The 23,991-nt window shown below is 35.7% G+C and overlaps 1 protein-coding gene across 1 annotated transcript in view; it reads right to left on the bottom strand.

Moving 5' to 3' along the window:
- Positions 1 to 23,991, bottom strand: part of LOC150078125 (uncharacterized) — a 281,371-nt gene that overhangs the window by 83,772 nt on the left and 173,608 nt on the right. Inside the window, exons 12-13 of the mRNA XM_090384470.1 lie at positions 9,963 to 10,126; positions 3,108 to 3,247 (exon numbers count right to left, since the gene is read on the bottom strand). Coding sequence (XP_090240596.1) covers positions 3,108 to 3,247; positions 9,963 to 10,126 — 304 coding nt within the window. The remainder of the gene's footprint in view (positions 1 to 3,107; positions 3,248 to 9,962; positions 10,127 to 23,991) is intronic.

Raw genomic sequence — 23,991 nt, 5'->3', positions numbered from 1 at the left:
TGCCAGCTAACTCAGCCAACGCAGAGTTCAAAGCACCTATCTAGTGTGTATGCCTTTTCCCTCTGCTTCCTGTAAAACTGGGCATTGGAAGGCAATGCTGATGCCAAGCTTTAAGCACTCATCTAATATAGCCCTTAAAGTGATGTGTTGAAAAGAAATAAAAAAAAGACCATTTTGTTAGAAATGAGCAATAATAATGATTATAATTATAGTTATTAATACAAGTATAAAAAAATAAAATCTACTTATTTCAGTACTTCATATAACGTAGCCTCTCCTGCCCACGTTGCAAGAATGTCATGGTTGAAACAGCAAAAAAATCTACAGTTAAACATTGGAGATGGAAAGAAAATAAGGAACCCATTGGTGGATTGACCACATTAGAGATGCTGTGAAAAATAAGGCATTCAGAATAGTCATACAAAAAAGAACTGAAGAGAGCAAGAACTTTACAAACTAAAATGCAGAAAAGCTAAGGATTATGCAGAAGAAAATCTAAGTCAGAATGAATTTACCAAGATTATTAGAATATATTAATGGAAACAAAAAAATTATTTATGGCCTCATCAAAAATAAAAGATGAGACAATGTGGAGTACAGACTTCTGACAAGCGAGCATGGTGGAATCTGACACTGACATTGAAAGAACAGATTGAAGAAGGTGAAAAACAGCAGATTTTTGGTGTTGGCAATTTTTTCTATTGAGATTCTAAAAACAGCAAGCGAGGTTGGAGTTAACAAGATAGAAAGAGTTCTCGATTTAATCTTGATAATTAAAAAGATGCCAAATGAAAGGACCAAAAAGCATTATAATCCCAATTAAAAAAAAAAAAAAAAAAAAAAAAGTTCAAGGAGGAAATGGCAAAAGTACAGAGATACTGCCTACTGATTCAAAATGACATTACCTAAAAGAATCCTGGAAACAAACCAGGCTGTGGAGAAAAATTGCAAGAGAGAGAGAGAGAGATCTATACAATATTTACAAACACTGAAAAAAAGCTTTTAACAGAACAGGTGGAAAGTAAACCTGGAAGTCTTTCATAAGTAGGGATTAAGCAAGAAAGAATAATAATGATCAGAAATTTGCTTGGCTGTTACAAAAGTTGAGATAAAACCAAATTTTGAAAAACACTCTCTCTCTCTCTCTCTCTCTCTCTATAAGATTAAGAATGGGCAGAGTCAAGGCAGTGTTATTTATAAAACCATGGATGCATTTTGAGAGGAATGATGATTGAGCAGGAGAAACTGTTTTTGCAGACACAGGCTAACTCTAAAAAAAATATCTGCAGAGACATAAATGGAGTACAATTGATTGCAAGCTGTGAAGAAGACGATGACAAAGATGAGGTGGGTCTTCGGGATAAACATGTGAAAGATAGACAACAATTTAAATATTTGGAAAATATCCTTTCAAGAAATGTGATAATGAAATCTCAATAAGTGTTTGCAGCCTGATGTTGGATGGAAAAGTTCCCCTTAAATGTAAACAATTTCTATATGGACCTTACTATGCCCCCATCCAGACCTATACATTAGAAACAGACCATGAACAGAAGGAATAAGTGTAGTTCTGTAGAACTACAATAGGAAAAACTGAAAGGAATACTCAAAAATTCAGTTGTAAGAGAAATATTAAATTAAGTTCAATGGTTGGACACATGAAAAGGACAGATGAAAAAAGACCTTTTAAAAAAATGTTTGAAAAGTGAATAGCAAATAAGATGTCAAAGAAAGGACCAAAGAGATGGAGAAACCAAGATGGAGAAACCAAATCAAGATCTTGTGAAATCAGGCTAAGACTGGAAGATAGGAAGAAGAACCAAAAAAGATTGACCTGAACTGACATCATGATGGAACAGCAGATAGACAATGATGAAAGAATACAAAAAAAAAAAAAAAAATAGCTGGGGTTTTTTTTAGCATTTTCATGAGTTATTTAATGTTTTAAACCAAAACTAGTTTTATTATTTGATAATTTAAAGTATAAGCACAATATTGTTTATTTCATTAACTGTAAAAAAATGCAATTTATCTCACTTGGGTTAAACTTACTGCCTTCTATAAGATCACATTAGAAATAATGAAATGTTAATTAACATAAAGTGAGTTGCTGCCTCATAACTTGCATTTCTTGCTTTTTCCACAGGTCATCCTTCTAATTTCCATATTTCTATAGTAGATAATAAAGCAATAATTTTTAAGCTGTTATTTTCTGAGTCTCTCAATATTTGTGAGCAAAATAATGCATTAAAGGTCCCCAGACCAATTACAATCTCCGATGCATGGAATTACATTAAGGTTAAAAATTTGTTTTGATGTTATCACTCCATCTCTCTTATTTCATACACTACAAAATTTTTTGTGCATTTTTTTCAGTTAGCTTGCTATTTTCCTGAAGACGATATGAAAATTATGTCCCACTCTGGATCTGGCTAATGTTTTTATTCAGCACTTCACAATCCATATTTAACTATTGCAGATTCCTATTTATCTTGGTTTTTTTTTTTTTTTTGCAAGAACATTTACCATTTATAATTGCTGATAACAGAGAAATAAAAGATATGGTACTTTGTACCATATCTTTTATTTCACATCCACTTTTGTATTTAAATGGCTAATGTACAAAGTATATACATGGGAGGGATATGCAACCTTTATTCATGTGCAAGTAAAATGAAAATTTTATAACTTGCTGCAGATTAGTTACATATATATAAGGAATATAGATACTTGTATATATATTATTATATTTTAATTTATATATTCCTTTTGCAAGGATTTTCTCTAAATAATGATAATAATTAAAAGTGTTCATTAAGAATATTACAATTGAAATGTCATTAATAAACACAGAATAAAAAAATAACAAATCACAACATGAACTCATTACATAATAACACAAGAAATAAAATATTGCATTAATATGATTTTTGGACCTTAAGAAAATATTTACTTTGTTATAAAGTAATCAATTTATCAAAACAATCACTAAAGCTTCAAAACAATTACACTTTGAAGTTTATGACAGTGAACTGTTCATACTAAAACTAAAAATCCTCATTTCTAATCAATAAGCTGGTTTTTACATTAAAATATTTTTAAATTACCTTGTTATCCTTTCTCCAGTAAAATACTGGAGGAGGTATACTAATAATGCTTGTTGCCCTGCAAGATAATGTTATATTCTCTCCCTTCAAAGCTATTTGAGTTTGTGGTTCTTGAATAATTACTGGTTTTGGGAAGGTATCTACAAGAAGAAAATATAATCAATTTTAGATTTTTAAAAAAAATTGTCAATTGTATCTTTTACTTGAAAGAAAAACACTTCACTGTATTCAGGACTGAATGTGAGATAATTTAAAATTTAATTTAGATAATTTACATTTAATTTGGAACCATCCATTTCAGGCTCTTATCAAGGTCTTCTACTATGGCATAATATTAAATTAAGAACAAATTTTTTGCAACCTTGGTTGGGGACACAATATAGCATTTACCTGTATTTTATTCCACGGATTCTTTTTAGTCTGAGCTTTAATTGGCATACATTTTTAAAAACAGATATTAAATTTTAAAGTTTTATTTATGTATATTGGATGTCTACTAGAGTGGGTCTGTAACACCTATGATATTATCAGAAGTACAAAAGTGGTTACACTTTATTTTCAGAATTTCACCTCGGCATACCTCTTTTGCATATCACATGTTTACCTCTTTTGCATATCACATGTTTTGCATATATTTTGCATATCACGTAAACATGTGATATGCAAAATATATCTGTGTTTAAAAATTATCTGTGTTTAAAAATGCATGTTACTTAAAGTTCTGAGTAAAAAGAAGTCCTTGGAATAAAATACAGGTAAATATTACACTGGGGAATAATATATATTAAAGTAATTCAACTTGCATGGCACAGAGACAAACTTTCACCAACAGCCCCATTGTCATTATAAAAACAAACTACTGAAGTTATTTTTAGAGATCTGCAATAACTGACTGGTTGAGTTTGTCCTAAAACCTGAAAGAGGATTGTAGTCTTCTCCAATTGGCAGGAATACATCTGTTTCAGATTGCTATCAGTTAGAAGGAAACAGAACAAAATTACATTCCCCTTTAACATTTTTCTCTATGAGGAGAGGCTGATGCTTTCTGCAACCTGGTAGCAATCTTGACTGATTTCCCAAGCTCAGAAGGTACAGAGCAAAAAGGATGAAGGCAGAGAGTAAAAAGGATGATTTAGGCCTTTCTATAAGAGGCAGGGTGAAGATAATCCTTCTGCCACTGTTCTTGTTGAAATACCTGGAAGGGCTGGGCAGAATCATCCACACTTTCATAAAGGCTCATATTTTCATAGCCTTGTTTTCCTGCAGTTGTGAACTATGGAACCTACCTGGTGTCCACAGAATGTTCTTTTTGCCTGCTTGGATTATGACATGGATGCCCAAAGTAACATTTACCATATTGGAAATTTCAGGGGGGGGGGTGTTAAACTCAGCAATGGGGTAAAAATTTGTCTTTTCACAAATACTGGAGGATCATTCTATTGTAGCACCTATTGTAAATTATGGATCTCAGGTTATTGAGATCCATAATTTTCAACAGGTAATCATAATTTTAAAAAATTCTTCGCTGCATGGATGCTATTTAATTTATGATGTATTTTACAATTAAAATAACTTTAATTTAGTGGCCATATTACTGAAAAAATATATATTTGCTTGATAAAATCAATGAACTTAATACTTCTTAGCATGATAACACAGTTAATCTCCAATTCTGGATATTGTGTGCTCTGTGATATTTAACCAGTTCACTGAATTTTATCCTGTAAATATTTTCTTGCAGGTAATTGATACCAGCATTACATTATGATCTTCAATAACCATAAAAAAGCAATTATATAGCATTAATTTGCAGACACTCAAACTAATTAATAGAAACATTTAAATAATCTATGCAAGATAATGAATGTGTCTGCAGTTACTGAGCAGTAACTGAAGACACGTTGTAAGTTCAGTTACTGCTCTTACAGTTCAAGAACAAATCAGGATATTACTTAATCACTTCCATTGCAATGCATAAACCACAATAAGGCAAAAAAACAGTAAGCAAACCGAAGTGCTGATTACAATAAACATCTTTTTTTTTTTCTATGTATTAGTGTACATCTGGGACTTCATAAAAAGTGTACATCTGGGATTTTAGGACTTCATAAAAAGAATAACATTATCCATGAACACAGTTAGCAGCCTGCACTGTAGTGAGAAAGAATGATGATGTACCTATAGACAGATTATTTAAATGTTTCTATTAATTAGTTTGAGTGTCTGCATAAGTTAGAAGAGTATCACTGATAACCATGTGAAGTGTATGAATACAGCTCACATGGTTATCAGTGACTTTCTCAAAGAAATTATTATAGTAATTAAAGTATTTTTTATTGCTTGAGTTTAATGTTTTCTTTCTGTCTATATTCACCTTTTTATTTACACATAAAAAGCTATGCATACATAAATTTCCACTCTGCATTGTTGTTTCATCAGTTATTGTTATCAATCAAACAATGTCCCGAAGTGATCACAATAAGTGGTGTCAACTGTATACAATATGCAAACTGATAATCTTCGCATAAAAAATGCATAAATACGAGGGGCGATCATTTAATTCATGAACTGGTGCAAGATTTTATGTTTACTGTGCAAACTTTCCAACTTTCCACAGCTGACGCTAGCCCTGATCATTACTGAGCAGACTGTGTGCACATGACAGTACTTGTCAAGATAGTGTTACATGAAGAGTTTTTTTTTTGGCTGTGCCACTGACAATCGTTTTGAAGAAATTATCATGTTGAATGTGCAGATTGAACAGTGATATGTGATTTGTTATTGTGTTAGACGGGGGCTTAAATGCATCGGAAATAGTTAAAGAGATGAATGAAGCATATGGTAATGAGTGACGGTAGGATGGCCATATTCCGGTGTGACCGAACTTTCCAGTGTAAAGTGGTTTCTCCATCAAGACAATGCCAGGCCCAGTATGGCTAATACTGTGCAGGCAGTGATCACTGTCACAGGTGCTGAGGTTCTGTCGCATTCCCCTTATTCATTGGACTTAGTCCCGTGTGATCTCTTCCTGTTTCAACGTATGAAGAAAACTCTGAAAGGCAAGCATTTCACATTCAACACAATGATGCTCACAGAGCCACAATGAAAGCACTTTGCAGTCTTTCAAAAAACAGCTTGCAAGAAGCATTTAATGAGTGGGTACAGTGGTGGAAAAAGTATGTAAAGTTCAAGGGAGAGTATTTCGAGAATGAGAAATCCACAGAAGATAAGATTCAGATGATGACAATTAAGATAAGATCTTGCACCAGTCTGCGAATTAAATTATCACCTCTCATACAATGAAATAAACAGAATAAATTCACTTAATCTCCACTTTGCTGTATTTTTCAGTGAAAAGAAACCAGATAGCTACATCATTATTATTTATTTCAAGAATTTTTCAATGTTAATCTTAAAAAAAAAAAAAAACAGACAATATAAGAAGAGAAATAAACCCTTCTTACTGCATTAGAATGAATGTGTATTTATTTCCTGAGAAACATATACAAAAGCATATGTATGATATGTGATCCTATACCACTGCACAGTGTCTTCTCATTGCTGCCTTTGCCTACAAACTAAGACTGAACCACAGTTATATATATATAAAGAATTGATAAATTCAGTCAGTAGCAACAAGGGCAGACATATTACAGTAAATGCAAAAGTCATACATGGAAAGGCCATTAGAAGAAATGTGAAAATAGACAGAAAGTTTTAACCATATCTTTAAACGCTAAGAAAATTTAACAGATTAAAACATTTACTGACAGGATAGACCTTAGAAACAACTGCAAATTAATATAATGTAAACAGTATCACATAAAAGCTTGCATGCCCCCCTCCCTAATTTGAGAGTTGCTAAAGCCTGAATTCTATGAAATTGCACATATTAATTCAGTGGTACAAGCCATAGCTCCATACCAATAAATATGGAAATAAATAAAAGGGAAATAGTCAGCCATTAAGTCCATTTTCTTCTGAAATATACTAGGCAACAATAATTTATAAATATAGTATTTCAAAAACTAGGCAAATCTTACAATTAAAATGAATTGTTTTTTTTTTTTTTCCTCCCCTTGTTAGTTGTTGGTGCATCAACTTCTATGGCCATAATGCACCTCCCAAAGTTTTTGCATTTTACTGTGATCCAAGCCCAAGGCGGGAATCGAACCCGCAATCTTTGGGTTGCCAGGCAGGCACTTTACCTACCTGGCTAGCCCAGTCGGCTCAAAATAAATTGTAAGATTTGTCTTACAATATTACTGACTTTACAAAATAAAATCCGTCATGATAGGATATGGTATTGTGCATTAACTTAGAAATGCACTAAAGTTGCCTGGTGCCTCTGTAGCCAAGTAGGAAGGAGCAGCAGTGCATAGCACACGCTTCTTGATTACACCGGGATTCAAGCCCGTCACCACCAAATACGGAGGATGCGGAAAGGTCAGGGAATGACCACCGCATATCCCGGAGCAATATGGCCTTAGTTGCTAATGCTCCTAAAAAAAAAAAAAAAACCAAAAACTAAAGTTGCCATACACTGTTGTAATTAGTCCTTTAAGAAGGCCTTTAATGCATTAAATCATTCTAAGATTGAAAATTCATGTTTTTGTGTATTATTCCTATACTACAAATTTATTGCAAAAGAATGAGCCGAGCCTGTGGCAGCAGTAACAAAAATAAATTTAATAAGTTTTAATACAAGTAGCTTTCAGGGCAACGAACCCCTTTCTCAGCAAGAAGGTAAATAGATACAGAAATGCAAACATAACATAAAATGTTAGGAATGGAATAAATTATACTAAATATGCTGCGCATGATCAGATGACTGGGAGAGCACATACATGAATGCAAGAGTTTTCAGTCATTCACTAGGCCAGGTCAGACGATTGTTGTTGGTGCACGGTGCACATATGGAATTGCTGCCAGCATTTGTCGTGTTTCAAAACTACTGACTCCAAAACTGGGTGTAGTCTTGCACCTCTATCACGATTTAAAATTTTGTGACAGTTGGATATATTTAGGGACACTAACCATAGGCAGTGATAGTAGTGTCGAGATTGGTCGATCACCTCACTATCGTGCCTGGGGTTGAGGTCATGATGAGTTGACCAAAAATGTTCTTCGATTGCAGAGAGTGTTCAGAGTCACCCAGGCAGATGGACCTGTCATGTTCTGCGAGACAGTCCTGAAGACGTCTGGAGCTTTCCCCTATATAACAGTCTTGCACCTCTACTGCGATTTAAAACTTTGTGACAGCTGGATATATTTAGGGATGCTAACCATAGGTGGTGATAGTAGTGTCAAGATTTTTCGATCACCTCACTATCATGCCTAGGGTTGAGGTCATGATGAGTTAACCAAAAATGTTCTTCGATTGCAGAGTGTTCTGAGTCACCCAGGAGGGTGGACCTGTCATGTTCTGCAAGGCAGCCCTGAAGACATCTGGAGCTTTCCCCTACATAACAGCTGCCACAATCGTGGCAAGTAATCCGGTATACAATGCCGCTGCATAAGAGAGGGGCAATGGGGATTTTTAATCTTGAGACCAGAGATCATAAACTCCTACCAGGAAGTTGCATGCATTTCATGCGGTACTCAAGCAGGATCTTAGAAATCTGGTCTGAGACGCCCAGGTAATACGAATATAAGCAGTAGGTACAGAGTAGCTGTTGTGAAGGGACGAGGGCCTTGTATGAGTTGAAAGCTCTTGTGTTTGTAGTAAGCATCTGTCTAACACACAAGACGCTCTTGTGTTTGTAGGTGCTTACTACAAACACAAGGGCTTGCAACTCATCCGAGGCCCTTGTCCCCTCGTGGCAGTGACTGTGTACCTACTGCTTATATTCCCGTATTACCCGGGCATCTCAGAACAGATTTCTAAGATCCTGCGTGAGTACTGCACGAAATGCATAAAACTTCCTGGTAGGAATTTACGATCTCCAGTCTCAAGATTAAAAACGCCCATTGCCCCTATGCAGCAACATTGTATACCGGATTAATTGCCACGATTGTGGCAGCTGCTATGTAGGGGAAAGCTCCAGACGGCTTCGGGACTGCCTCGCAGAACATTTTTGGTCAACTCGTGACCACAACCCCAGGTGCGATAGTGAGGTAATTGACCAATCTTGACACTACTATCACCGTCTATGGTTAGCATCCCTAAATATACCCAGCTGTCACAAAGTTTTAAATCGCAGTAGAGGTGCAAGACTACACTCAATTTTGGAGTTAGTAACTTTGAAACATGACAAATGCTGGCAGCAATCCCATATGCGCACACCACAACAACAATCGCCTGACCTGACCTAGTGAATGCCTGAACACTCTCGCGTTCATGTATGCACTCTCCCAGTCATCTGATCATGCACAGCATGTTTAGCATAATTTATTCCATTCCTAACATTTTATGTTATGTTTGCATTTCTGTATCTATATACCTTCTTGCCGAGAAAGGGTTCATTGTCCCAAAAGCTACTTGTAGTAAAACGTATTAAATTTATTTTAGTTACTGCTTCCACTGGCTCTGCTGTATTCTCTTCTTCTAAATTTATTGCACATTTGTTTCTGTTGGCTTACTATTTTTCTGAAAATGATATGAAAAGTACATCCTACTTTGGATCTGGCTAATGTTTTTATTTAGTGTTTCACAAAGCATTACTTAAATGTTGCATTTCATATAGTTTTCTCAGTTCAGCAATGAACAATCTTTCTTAGGATTGTTCATTGCTTGTCTACTGGGAGAACATTTACCACAAAAACAACTTCTCCATGCCATTTCTCATAATTAAAATATATAATCAGTAAAGTTAGAATATGTTAACGTACATTAACAAAAAAGACTTTACTTACCACAAGTCAAATTTTCAGAAATTACATCGAAGATGGAAGAATCCTTTAGAGAGTCGGGATACCCACATTTTGCAGTGATAACAGATAAAAAGCTATGCAATTTCAGCCAAGGTGGAAACCAAGCTATATTACAGTCACATAGTAGATGAGTAGTATTAAGTTGCCTTAAAAATAAAAAAATAAAGCTTTTATTCATTTAAATAAATTTTATTCATCTAAAATGTATCCATCAATGATACCTTAATTTAAAAATAAAGTGACATACACAGACTATTGAAATAAAGTTGAAAAATGTTTAGTTCCATTATTTAATATAGCAAAAGCTCTGTGGCCTGTGAAATAAATTAGTAAAATACTGGCAGTAGTTATGAGAAAAAGATTAGTCATTGATACAAGATACTTGAATTCTCAAAGTAACAATGTTTGAAAACAAGTATCTGTATGGTAAGGTGAGGGTGAGGTGTTTAAGGCTTTAAAGGGGAAGGGGAAAAAAAAAGAGTAGACATCCAATAATTTGCAGTGAACATGATGGTACTGGATCATCATATATTCCAGATTATTAGAGGTTTATCTAAAAATAGTTGTGAAGTCTTCAAGTGACGAAAAATTTGTGGTGGTGTCTATATGCTATTCATTTTATATTTTGCTGAACTATTATTTCATGTAATAAAATAAAAAATACACAAAAGTACAGAGACAAAATTAACAATGAAAGGACCTTAAAGTTGTTTAAACTGTTCTTTTTGCTCTTTAATTTCATGCCTAATAGAAAAGCAAACGTTAAACTCAACCATATTACATTGATTTTTGCCAATTATATATGGTATTTTGTTTCCACAGGAAAAATTTACTGTAAATCTCTGAAGCAGTATGTATTCCAAATTCATTCTAAGATGTGAATAGATGGTCTGCTGATAATTAAATTCTGTGAAAATTTATTAAAATGATAAATTAATCATTACTAGCATATCGAACACAAATCATAAGAGTATAACTGATGAAAAATTACCAAGTCTCTCTCTGGGTTACAAACATCAGACTTAATATCATACATACAAAGCTTCACAGCATATACAGTACAGTCAACGAACAACCTTTGTATATTTATTTATTTCTGTGTTGAATATTAATAGATGAAATTTACTTAACTGGTGTTTACAAAGACTACAGCAAAATGCACTGCAATGTAATGTCAATGTTTCATGTAAGAACCAAAGGACTGAGAAACTCATTTGAGTTCTCCATTGATAATTATGAGTCAAAAATTTTATATTTTGCTCATGAATAGCAACAATCCTGTAATCTCCTAACAATCGCTCCAAGCCATAAAGTACTTTAATTACACAGAACAAACATATACCTTAAATTATATAATAATTGTATATATTAACAGTATTTGCTGGATAGTGCAAGGAATCCACGAGGTTTTGCTACACCAGTCGGGGGGCATATAAGTAACTAACCACACTTGTAGGTAGAAGGAATTTGTTTTGTAGAGACGGGATACACTTAAACAAAGGTGGTGCAAAAGTTTTTGCCAGTATTATTGAGGATACCTTAAAGGCTCAGGGAAACTGCTAGTTAGGGGGGATGTGGGTAATACTGACACGCGTTTATCTGATAATATTGGTCAATGTAACTCTTGCACATACCTTAAGAGTTCTTATCTGTTACCCCAACTGGACGTATTATCTAGATGTTCTGGGGGCAAAGACGTTTCACGTGAGCAGGTAGCTAATATCAGGGAAGAGAGCCTAAAAAACTTCAAGGGTTGTGTTAGGGTTGTTAAATATACAAGAACAGTAAATCTTAATTGTTTATACAGTAACGTTAGAAGTGTCGTCAATAAAATGAGCGAATTCGAACTGCTGGTTAAAACAAGTAACGCGGACATAATAGGGATTACGGAGACGTGGTGCCACCCGGAAATTGGGGATGATGAGTTTCAGTACGGCTTGTATAATGTATTTAGGAAGGATAGAGTAGATAGAAGGGGTGGTGGGGTAATGCTTCTTATCAGAAGCAGCCTGAGTGCGACGATAGCTTTCCCAGATTCAGACATTTCACATGCTAGTATAGAGTCTGTATGGTGTGAGATAGTTGGAAACAAAGGTACAATGCGAGTAGGCGTAATCTACAGACCAGGTGATTGTGAAGACTATGACAAAAGCCTCTACATGCAAATGGAATGGGCAAGTAAGCGTCAATGCCTTATTATGGGTGATTTCAATTTGCCTCTAATTGATTGGAGTAAATGGGAAGGAAACTCGACATGGGGAACAAAATTTTTAAATCAACTAGATGACTGTTATTTGTATCAACATGTCAGGGAAAGTACTAGAGAAAAGAATATCCTAGACCTCATCATCACACATGAATCAGATGACATAACAGGGCTGACAGTAGAGGAACCAGTAGCAGGAAGTGATCACGGAGTTCTACGGTGAATGATGACGAGAGAGGTAGCAGAAGTAAAAGGCAAAGGAATGGGTTTTAATTTCAGAAAAGGAAATTACGATGCCTTAAGGTACTACATGGCCTCTATTAACTGGGTAGATATCGCGCAGAGAATGAATACAATTGAACTGTGGTACGCTTTTAAAACATTAATCACAGATGCCTTGAATGCGTATATACCATTAAAAAAATACTCCACGAGAAGGGTTCCAAGTTGGATGAATAGTGAAGTTGCCACATTACTTGAGCAGAAAAAGGTGGCATGGAAACGTTACAGAGCAATAAAAAGTACTGAAGTCTATAACAGCTACAAGGTGATGTGTAATAGAGCCACAGAAAAGGTTCGACAGGCAAAGGCAGTTTATGAGAAATCACTAGCAAACAGAGCAAAGAGGGGGGATAAAGAATTCTTCACATATATAAATGCCAAGAAGAGCAGGACAAACCAGATCGGACCTTTACGTAAGGGAAAGGGGATAGTAATAAATACACCAGCTGCCGTTGCAGATGAACTCAACAGTTATTTTGCATCGATATTTACAAATGAAAAGCCTTTTGTGGCAATGGGAAATTGTGGGAGCGAAGTTAAAAAATATGTAATTAATGATATTGAAATTTCGCAAGATTATTTAATGAAAAAACTTTCAAGCCTACAGACTAGTAAGGCTCCTGGAGTTGATGGAATATACCCTATAATCTTGAGAGAGGCGGCAAGCGAGTGCATTGAACCACTGAGGCTGGTTATGCGAGCATCACTAGACTCTGGGGAGATTCCCTTGGATTGGAAAAGTGCAAATGTATCTCCCATACATAAGGGTGGCTCTAAAAGTGAAGTGGGAAATTATCGACCTGTCAGTCTGACTTCAGTAGTAGGGAAAATCATGGAGGCATTGATCAAGGGTGGAATTCAGGATCATTTGGATAGAATTGAAATTCTCAAGGATACTCAGCATGGTTTTGTAAAGGGAAAATCATGTTTAACAAATCTGGTTCGCTATTTCGAAAGGGTCACTCACGAGCTGGATTTAGGAAATAATTTCGACATTGTTTATTTAGATTTCAGCAAAGCTTTTGACTCAGTCCCCCATGAGCGGTTGCTTTATAAGCTGGAACAGGTTGGAATCACTGGGAAAATCCTTAGATGGATAGAAGGATGGCTTCAGGGCAGGAGGCAGAGGGTTGTGATAAATGGCTATTCCTCAGATTGGGTTGATGTAAGAAGTGGGGTTCCCCAAGGATCAGTATTAGGACCACTGTTGTTTTTAATTTTCATAAACGACATTGATGAAGGGATAGAGGGCGTGATGTCTAAATTTGCAGATGATGTTAAAATTGGTAGAGTAGTTAATGATCACTGTCAAGCTGAGCTTCTTCAGAGAGACCTAGATAGACTTCAAGAATGGTCAGAAAAATGGCAGCTGTGCTTTAATCCAACAAAGTGTAAGGTATTACACCTGGGAAACAGTAATCCCAAAATAACTTATTCACTTGGTGGAGTTCAACTAAACCCAGTACTGGAGGAAAGGGACTTGGGTGTTACGATACGGTCAGACATGAAATTCTCTGAGCATTGTAAACAGGTTGCAAGGAAGGCCCATGGTGTCCTATCAATGATCTATCGAACTTTTGCAAGTAGAGATAGGGACGTGATAATCCCATTATATAAGGCCTATGTTAGACCACACTTGGAATACTGTGTTCAAGTATGGAGACCGCACCTAAAGAAAGACATCGAGCTTCTTGAAAGGGTGCAAAGAAGGGTAACTCGCCTGGTGAGATCGGCAAAAGGGCGTCCTTATGAAGAAAGACTTCGAATATGTGGGTTGCAGAGTTTGGAAACTAGACACCTTAGAGGAGATTTGATTGAGGTGTTTAAGGCTCTGAGAAGCATCAGTAAAATGAATGAGGACAAAATTTTCAAGATTATAAATGATGCTAGAACTAGGGGACATAAATTCAAGTTACGCGGGGAAATGTTTAGATTGGACTGCAGGAAGTTTTATTTTAGCCAGCGAGTTATAAATTACTGGAATAAGTTGCCTTCATGGGTGGTGGAGGCTGACAGTTTGGGGAAATTCAAAGGTCATCTGGATAGTACTTTCGGGTAAGGGAAGCACATAGGATGATAGGATTAATTTCCTTTTTATTTAATTTTTAATTTCATTTTATTATTTTTATTTATTTATTAATTATTATTATTTATTTATTTAATTTTTGTTTTTATCATTGTTTTGTTCGGATTTTTTTTTTTTTTTTTGGCTGGTGCAGCATAAGCCATAGGCTTTCTTGCACCATACGGCCGTTACTAATACTAATACTATTCAGTTGTCCTTTGAATTTATTCAAACTGTTTTCGGCCTCAAATACCTATTCTAGCAATCAACAACTCACAGGCTAAAGGAAAACTTCCTACAATCTAGACTAAAGCTCTTCCCTTGTAATTTGAATTTATGCCCCCCACGTTCTGGAATTCTCTATAATTCTCTAAAATTCTGCCTTTTAGTAACTCCTCTCAGAGCTTTATAAACTTCAATCAGGTCACCTCTGAGGTGCCTGACTGCCAAGCTTTGTAGCCCACATAATTGAAGTCTTTCCACGTATGGTCGCCCTTTTGCCAATCTCACCATGTGAGTTGCCCATCTTTGGACCATTTCAAGAAGTGCAGTGTCTTTTTTTTTTTTTTCGGATGAGGTCTTCATACTTGAATACAGGATTCCAAATTTGGTCCTACAATTGCCTTATACAATGGAACTATGACCACCGTATCTCTACAGCAGGGGTCGGGGAACAGTAAATTACCCCAAATGAGGTAAAAGTAAAAATTTTGGGGATAACAAAAGTTCAGAAAAAATAAAAGTAATTAATAAAATAAAAATAATTAATTTAAAATTTTCCCTTTTCATTTAGTTTTCTCTACCCTTCAAATGGCATCAAATAGAAAAAGGAAATACCTAGCAGAGTTCCTCAACTATGGTTTTACAGAAATAGAAGACAAAGGACAAATGAACCCACAATGTGCCATTTGTTTGAGGGTGTTGACTGCAGAGTCTTTCAAAAAGAATCAATTGAAGAGACACTTGGATAATTTGCACTCACATCTTTCTTCCAAACCGCAGGAATACTTTGAGAATTTGGAAAGAACTATCAAAATACAAAGATTGGAAAACAACTTAGTAGGTACATTTGATCAACGTTCAGCATCAAGAGCTAGTTTTGAAGTGGTTTGGTTGATTACCCGAAACAAGAAGCCATATACCATTGGTGAAGAATTGGTCAAACCTGCAGCTGTGAAAATGGTAGAAATCATGTGTGGGCAGAAAGAAGCCATGCAACTGTGTTCAGTGCCTTTGTCTGCAAGAGTTGTGAAAGAAAAAATTTCTATCTTAGCAAAAAATGTGAGGGAACAAGTGATTTCTTCAGTCAAAGAGAGCGAACATTTTAATATTCAACTTGATGAGACTACTGATGTTAGTAGCAATTTGCAGCTGATGGTGTATGTTCGATACAGGGGAACAGATGTAATTGAAGAAGAAATGTTTTTCTGTTCTCCTCTTGAGTCAAGAGTTTGCGGAATCGATATTTTCAATAAGGTTGATGCATATTTCAAAACACCAGGCATTGATTCGAGTGGTTTGTTTGTTTGTTATTTGGTTTTTAGGAGCATTAGCAACTAAGGCCATATTGCTCCGGGGATATGCGGTGGTCATTCCCTGACCTTTCCGCATCCTCCGTATTTGGTGGGCATGGGCTCGAACCCCGGTCTAATCAAGAAGCGTGTGCTACGCACAGCTGCTCCTGCCCACCTGGCTACGGAGACGCCCGATTTAAAGTGGGGAAACTGTATTGGTATGTCTGTTGATGGAGCTCCAGCCATGTTGGGTCAAGTTAGTGGCTTTTCGGCTTTGGCCAAAAAAACAAAATCCAAAAATTGAAGTTGCTCACTGTATGATCCATCATCAAGCATTGGTTGTAAAGCAGTTGGAACCTGAACTGGAAGTTATCATGAATGATGTAATTAAAATTGTCAATACTGTCAAAGGACATGCCTAAGCATGCATATTTCGTAATTTATGTGAGGATGGGGAGGATGAATATTCAACACTCCTTTTCCATACAGATGAGGTGGCTTTCAACTGGAAATGTTCTGAATTGAGTGTGGGCTCTCAGAGCTGAGCTAGAAATCTTTTTGGTGGATCAAGAGCAGGCCCTTGCAGATAAGTTGAGAACCTCCACTTGGCTTGAACATCTCGCATATTTAGCTGACATCTTTGGTCATGTGAATTCCTTGAACAAGGAATTGCAAGGAAAAAACATCAATATCATTTTTGCAAGAGAAAAGATTTCAGCATTTGGATCAAAGCTTTTGTATACTAGAACCAGAAAGTGGAACAAAATAAAATAGCTGCTTTTCCAAAGCTAGCAGAGTTTTTGGAAGGTTGTGAAGATCTCAGTTGTGAAGACATCAAGGAGTCAGTTACAAGGCATTTGACCAAACTCAAAAAGCAGTTCTCAGAGTACTTTCCAGAGCTTGATTGTCATACTGTCAATTGGGTTATAAACCCCTTCAACTGTGAACTTGCAAATATACCTGAGAAGCCCGAAGGATTACAGAGGCACTTCTGGAACTTCACTCCAACAGTGAAGTACACATGGAATTTCAGAACAAGACAGATCTCTCATCTTTTTGGATGTCAGAAACTGCCAGTTTTTAAAATTGCACATGAAGCAGCGACAAAAATACTGCTGCCTTTTGCAACAACCTACCTCTGTGAACAAGGATTTTCTACCCTTACTACCCTAATTTAAGAACAAAATACAGAAATCAGTTGGACCCCAAAGACTGCATCCAAATTGCTCTGACATCAAAAAGTCCTGATATCAATGTCGTTTTATCGAAATTGAAACAGAAACTTTTCCAAATCCTGAAGTGAGGATGTTTTTCATTAAATGATTTAATTATTTAATCCTTTTTATTAATTTTATATTTATGTCATTTTTGTTACAAAATGTGTGGCTTTGTATATAGTTATAATTTTATATTTTATTATTATTCTTTATTTTTGTTTAATGTGCAGAGTGCATTGGCATAGCTGTAAGGCCCTGTGCATACATTTATAAATAAATTAATTAATAAAGTAAAATTAACTTTTTTTTTTTTACCAGATGTCTAATGTGTATATAACAACACTCTTTGGCAAACTAACATGTATTAATTATATTTAACCTTGCTATTAATTAGGCCAGACAACTTTATTTGTCGGTAGTTTCAAATAATACTTCTTATTTTATAATACTTCTCCTGAATTTAGGAGAAGTATTTTATAATACTTCTCTTAAATTCAGAAGAAGTATTATAAAATATGTAATAGATGGTACTTGGTTGTAAGCAGCATCATATTAAAAAAAGTCTGGGGGTAATATCTTTTAAGACAAATAGACTTCATGGTAATGCCGAAAAAAGTTCCCAGACACCCCTGCCCTACAGGATAATGTTCAATAAATCATCAACAGGAATCCATGGGCTTTCCTGGCTGCCTGTTTACACTGCTCAGAACACTTCATATCTGCCTGAATTATAACTCCCAGATCCTTTCTTCCACTACTGTTTTTAATTCAACCCTACCAAGTGTATAATTGGGATTGTTGAGGTTAATTTATTTTGGGGTTGCTATTCTCCAAGTGGACCTTGCACTTTGCTGCATTAAAACATAGCTGCCACTTTTCTGACCATTCTTGCATTTGGTCAATCAGTCATCCTGATGGATGACTTTAACAGGCTGCAAGAATGCTGCATGATACTGATCATTCACTACTCTACCAATCTTTGCATCATCTGCAAATTTTGACATCGAGCCTAATATCCCATCGTCAACGTTGTTTATAAAAATCAGAAACAACAGTGGTACAAGAACTGATCCTTGAGGGACCTCACTCCTGATGTTACACTGAAGAATATCCATTAATCACAACCCTCTGCCTTTTGCCCTGCAGCCATCTAACAATCCATCTTAGAATTTTCCAGTAATCCCAACATGCTCAAGCTTATACAGTAAGATCTCCTGAGGAACTGAGTCAAATACCTTTCCAAAAACCAAAATAAACTATGTCAAAACTGTTCCCTACATCTAGCTCATGAGTAACTGTGTCAAAATAGCCCAATAAGTTAGTTAAACATGATTTTCCCTTAACAAAACCACATTGTGTGGCCTTCAAAATGCCATTTCTATCTAAATGTCTCTGGACTGCATTCGTAATCATTGCCTCTAAAATATTCCCTACCACTAAAATCAGACTAATCGGTCTGTAGTTACCAACTTCACTCTTAGAACCACCTTTACGTACTGGTGATATGTTTATGCTGGAACTTCTCCAATCCAAAGGAATCTCTCCCAAGTCCAAAGATGCCCTCATAATTAACTTCAATGGTTCAATACACTCCCTGCTGGCCTCCATCAAAATTACTGGGTCATCATCATCAGCCATTTTCAATCCACTGCAGGATGAAGGCCGCTCCAGCAACTTTCCAGTTCCTTCTGTTTTGTGCAATGGCCATCATTTACTACCCACAAACTCATGAATTTCATCTGTCCGTCTCCGTCGTCTTCCAGGTTTTCCTCTTGGGTACCATTCTATTATTCTCTTAGTCCATCTGTCATCATGTCTTCAAGCTATGTGTCCTGCCCAAGACAATTTTAGTTCTTTCTTTAGTTTTGATAAGAATGTCCTTTACTTGAGTTTGTTGCCTAATCCATGTGTTTCTCTTATCTAACAGTCTGAATCCCAATATAATTTGTTCCATTCTTTGTTGTGTCGTTCTCAGCTTCTCTTCCATTCCATAAGTCATGGTGGGTAGTATACATTGGTTCATTATTTTATATTTCAGACAAATAGGGATATTGCTCCTCAGTATGCGACTATGTTTCCTGAATGTTATCCACCCAAAATTTATTCTTCTCTTGACTTCCAGCCATTTATCATTATTACAGCTGATGACTTGTCCCAAATAAGTATATGACTCCACCTTTTCAATTACTACTCCTTCAATCATTATATCCCTTTCTATGGCATACTTGTTCATCATTACTTTTGTTTTAGCCATATTCATCTTTAGTCCAAAACACTTACTAACTTTGCATAACTGATTAAGGTTTTCCTCTAATTCTTTGGGATCGTGGCTTGTTGTTGTTCGTGGCTTATGACCACAATGTCATCTGCAAATCGTAAATGGTTTAGGTACTCTCCATTCACACTGACTCCTTTCTGCGACCAGTCTAATCTTATGAAAGCTTCCTCAAGGGCAGCAGTAAACAACTTTGGAGATATTGTGTCTCCTTGTCAAACTCCTTTCTCAATTTTAAATTTGCTACTGTCTTTGTCTAGTCTAATAAAGGAGATAGCATTCTCATATATTTTCTTCAAAATCATAATATATGGCGTATCTATGCCTTGTCTTTCCAGTGCCTGAAACATTGCCTTACTGTATGGAGCCAAATGCCTTTTCATAATCCACAAATGCCAGGAATAATGGTGTTTTATATTCATCTGCTTTCTCCATTAGCTGTGACATCAGCTGTGAAGGTGATCCATAGTTGAGAATCCTGTCCTAAAGCCAGCTTGCTCTTTCGGTTGATTCTCATCAAGTATTCTTTTTAATCTGTTAGTAATGACCCTTGTGAACAACTTGTAGATGTGGAATAACAAGCTAATTGGTCTATAACAGGGGTCATCAATCTTTTAATACCTACTGCCCACTTTTGTATCTTTGTTGAGGGTAAAATTTCCTTACCGCCACCGGTGCCGCAGTAACTCAATTTAGCACAAGGGCGAAGTAATTTTTAGAGGGGAGGGTTTGTAAAAAATATGTACTTAAATTTATCTTTTTATTTATACTTTATGTATGTTCATACATAGATAATTTAAATTTAATGAATTTCTGCATCTCCATCGATATAGTGCCTACTAGTGCAGGAGCTGCCTAAATTGAAGAAAAAGAAAGTTAAATGTGAAAATAATAACAATTATTGAAATTACCTTTAATTAATGATTAATGAGATCCTTGAGGTTGATGCTGCGAGACTAAATATTTGATATCTGGTTTTGATTTTCGTAAGGAACAAACGAAGTTCTCCTCTTTCGGTGATATTCAGATGGTTTCTCTGTTTGGTGATAATATGATTAACAGCACTAAAGCCTGATTCTACAAGATATGAGGTAGGGAAAGGTATCAATAAATTAAATATCATTTTCCACATATTTGGATATAACGCAGGTATTTTTTTTATTTTACCAGAGTTTTTGTATCCACCACTATCGAAATTATATTTGCTCTCTTCGTCATATTTTAGTTCTAATAGTTATTCTTGGCAAGTTATATCAACCTCAGCAAAATTTGCAGTAAAAGGATTTATCATCCAGTCATACACCTTCAAGTTCAAAATATCTTTAAATCGTTTTTCCATATCCGATTTAAGTTCGTTGAGGTGGCTACTGAACCTTTCAATCTACTCTGGAGTTACATCATCTTTTATAGATGACATCGGGAAACTGATGAAATTCTCTCTTCTAAAGATTATGACAGAGAAGATCAAGTTTTTCGATAAATAATGACACAATATTTTTGCAACTGATAAGAGTTATATTGGCTCCTTGAAGCTACAAATTAATTTCATTAAATCTCTTGAAAATGTCTGCCAAATAAAAGGCATCATTCTTTACTGTTTTTAATTGTTGAGAGACCAGCCTCATTATTACTTTCAAAAAACTGTATGACACTATCATATAATGCTACAAAATGTCGAACTTCTGTGTGTAAAAGTAACCTAATAAATTGTCCTGGCACAGCTGTCAAAACGTTCTATCATCTTTGGCATTAGATTTGATCTTATTTAAAGCTCTAATTATTATACTTAATGATGAATGGGGAGTTGTACTTAAATGTTTTCCTACAAGATGTTGTCTGTGCACCACACAATGAATACACAAAACATTTGGCACTTCTTCCTTCAAATTTAATCCCAGGGGCTCACATCTGGTGAGTATGGGCTTGGCACACCCAGGGTCCTGGGCTGGATATCATCATTCTTCTCCTCTTTCTTGGTGATTCCCTTATACTTCTCTTCTCTCTCTCTCTCTCTCTCTCTCTCTCTCTCTCTCTCTCTCTCTCTCTCTCTCATGGTAACACGGAAATTTTTTTTTTTTTGGCTGGTGCAGCATAACCCCGGGCTTCCTTGCACCATATGGCTAATAATAATAATAATAATAATAATAAGCAACAAATCCACAATAGCGACCTACCATTGATGGTTCTCCATCAGTAGCACATGCAACAATATTGTTCAAGGGTATATCATTTTTTGCAAAGTATAATTTCACACCATTAAATATTGATAATCCTTTTATATCTGTAATAAGATTTACAGTGAATAGCATTTCTTCTTGCAATGTATTGTTTTCATTAAGGTACCATACGTATGTCATCAATAGAGCATTATTATCTGTAATGGTAGACTCGTCCAAATGTATGGAAAATGAAGAGTTTTGGAGAATACCTATAAGTTTATTTTCAACATTAACTGCCATTTCATCAATGTGTCGCTTTGCTGTGCTATCACTAAGGGGCAATGTTTTTAAAACTTCAGGTATATCCTGATGCATTACTGTTGAGATAAATTCTTTGATAGAGGGTATTATCAAAGTTTCTCCAATATTATGGCTTTTACCACTTTTTGCAATTAATTTTGATATATGATAAGCTGCAGTTAATCCATCTTCGTTCTTTGCATGTTGTTTCTTAGACTTAAATGATGCAGTTATTGTTGAACGATTTTGAAATATTTTATACATTTCTTGAAAATATTCAAGGGGCTTATCTTTATCTTTTGAATGCTTTGTAGCAAGATGTTCTCGCAATCGACTTGGCTTCATTGGATAGATGAAGCAATGAAGGCTTGTGGCAGAGTAAACACATTGGAAGCTGTTTATTTGTAACAGATTCAATGAAATCCATCTTCAGATACTCTGGTAAATAGCCACGAGCGTATTTCTTTTTTTGAGACATGGGTTCACAATTTATCAACTCTTTCCAAGCAGTGGGCGCATGCTTATTCTCACAAATCTAACCAAGTACTGCCCTGCACCATGAAAGAGGTACAGCTCGAAGACTGATTGATGGCCGGTGGTAAGCCCCGCTCTCATTATGCACGCTAAACTTGTGCCTTTGGCTACGGAGCTCATTCGTTGCTCCCTCGTCCACGAGTATACTTCGACAAGTGTCCGGTGAATTATTATCTATATTCAAAATTTAGAGATGAAATTGAAAAGTAAATTGCAAAAGCATATTTTAAAAAGTCAAACTCAAAGTTGTTAGCAATGTATTCAATATATGCAGGAAGAACAAAATTTGTAACAACGGACAAAAACCCCCACCGCCCACCATGAAAGCTTGAATCGCCCACTAGTGGGCAGAAGTGACCAGGTTGACGACCACTGGTCTATAATTTCCAATTTCTGATTTATCTCCTTTCCTATGCAGCAAAACAATGATTGCATTATTCCACTCCTTAGGCATCACACCTTTTCTAATGCATTTTGTGAAGAGTCTTGCCAGTTTTTGTGCCATGTCTCTTCATCCCAATTTTAACAACTCTACAGTAACTTCACCTCCCCCCGCCGGCTTTCTGATTCTTCATTTTCATCAACGCATGTTCTACCCCATCAGGAAGGATATCAGGTATGTTGTATGTGTTACTAATTTGCAATCCATCTTCCCCACTGCTGGCATCATTCCCTCGCTCCTTGTATAATTCTCTATAGTAGTCTTCTGCTATTTGAATTATTCCTTCTCTGTTATTTATAAGTACACCATTGCTATTCTTCTGTTTCAGTATCATTTGTCTTTCTGTATTACTGCTCATGGCTGCTGATTTAAGTCCTTTGTTTTCCCTTAATGCTTGTCCTACTTTCCTTGTGTTAAATCTTCTTATGTCCTCTCTGAGTCTCTTTCTAATGGCTTTGCATAAATCAATATACTCAATTTTCTCCTTGTCAGTGTTTATCTTGCTCTTCATTTGTTGTCTTCGGTTCATCATGACAAGTGTTTCTTGACTAATTTTTTCTTCTTTGGATTTCTTTTTCCCTATAAGTTTCTTGGGCTTTATCACTTTCAGAAAGTTGTAATATTCCTCGTGGATATCTTGGTCCTGAGCCGTCTGCAGAAGCTCACTCTTGTTCTTAAGTTCCAGTACATACTGCTTTTTCTTCTCTTATATTATCTCAAAGACCTTCGTATTATTTACTCGAGTCAGTTTTTTCCTTTCTTTTCTTATATCTATATCAAGTGTGCATCTTACCATTCTGTGATCACTTCCAACATTTACCTTGTTCAGGATGGTAACATCATTCACGATATATATCTTCTGTTAGTGAGGATGAAGTCGATTTCATTAGTTGTTAATCCATTTGGGCTCATCCATGTCCACTTTCTGTTCACCCTTTTCTTGAAAAAAGTGTTCATTACTGAAATTTCTCAAGATTCAGCAAATTCCACAAGTGTTTCACCTTTCATTTCTTTCAC

Source organism: Mastigoproctus giganteus, chromosome 11, assembly GCF_048544385.1.
Source record: "Mastigoproctus giganteus isolate SK-2022 chromosome 11, ASM4854438v1, whole genome shotgun sequence".
Lineage (NCBI taxonomy): Eukaryota > Metazoa > Arthropoda > Arachnida > Uropygi > Thelyphonidae > Mastigoproctus > Mastigoproctus giganteus.
This window is presented reverse-complemented; position numbering and strand designations above follow the sequence as displayed.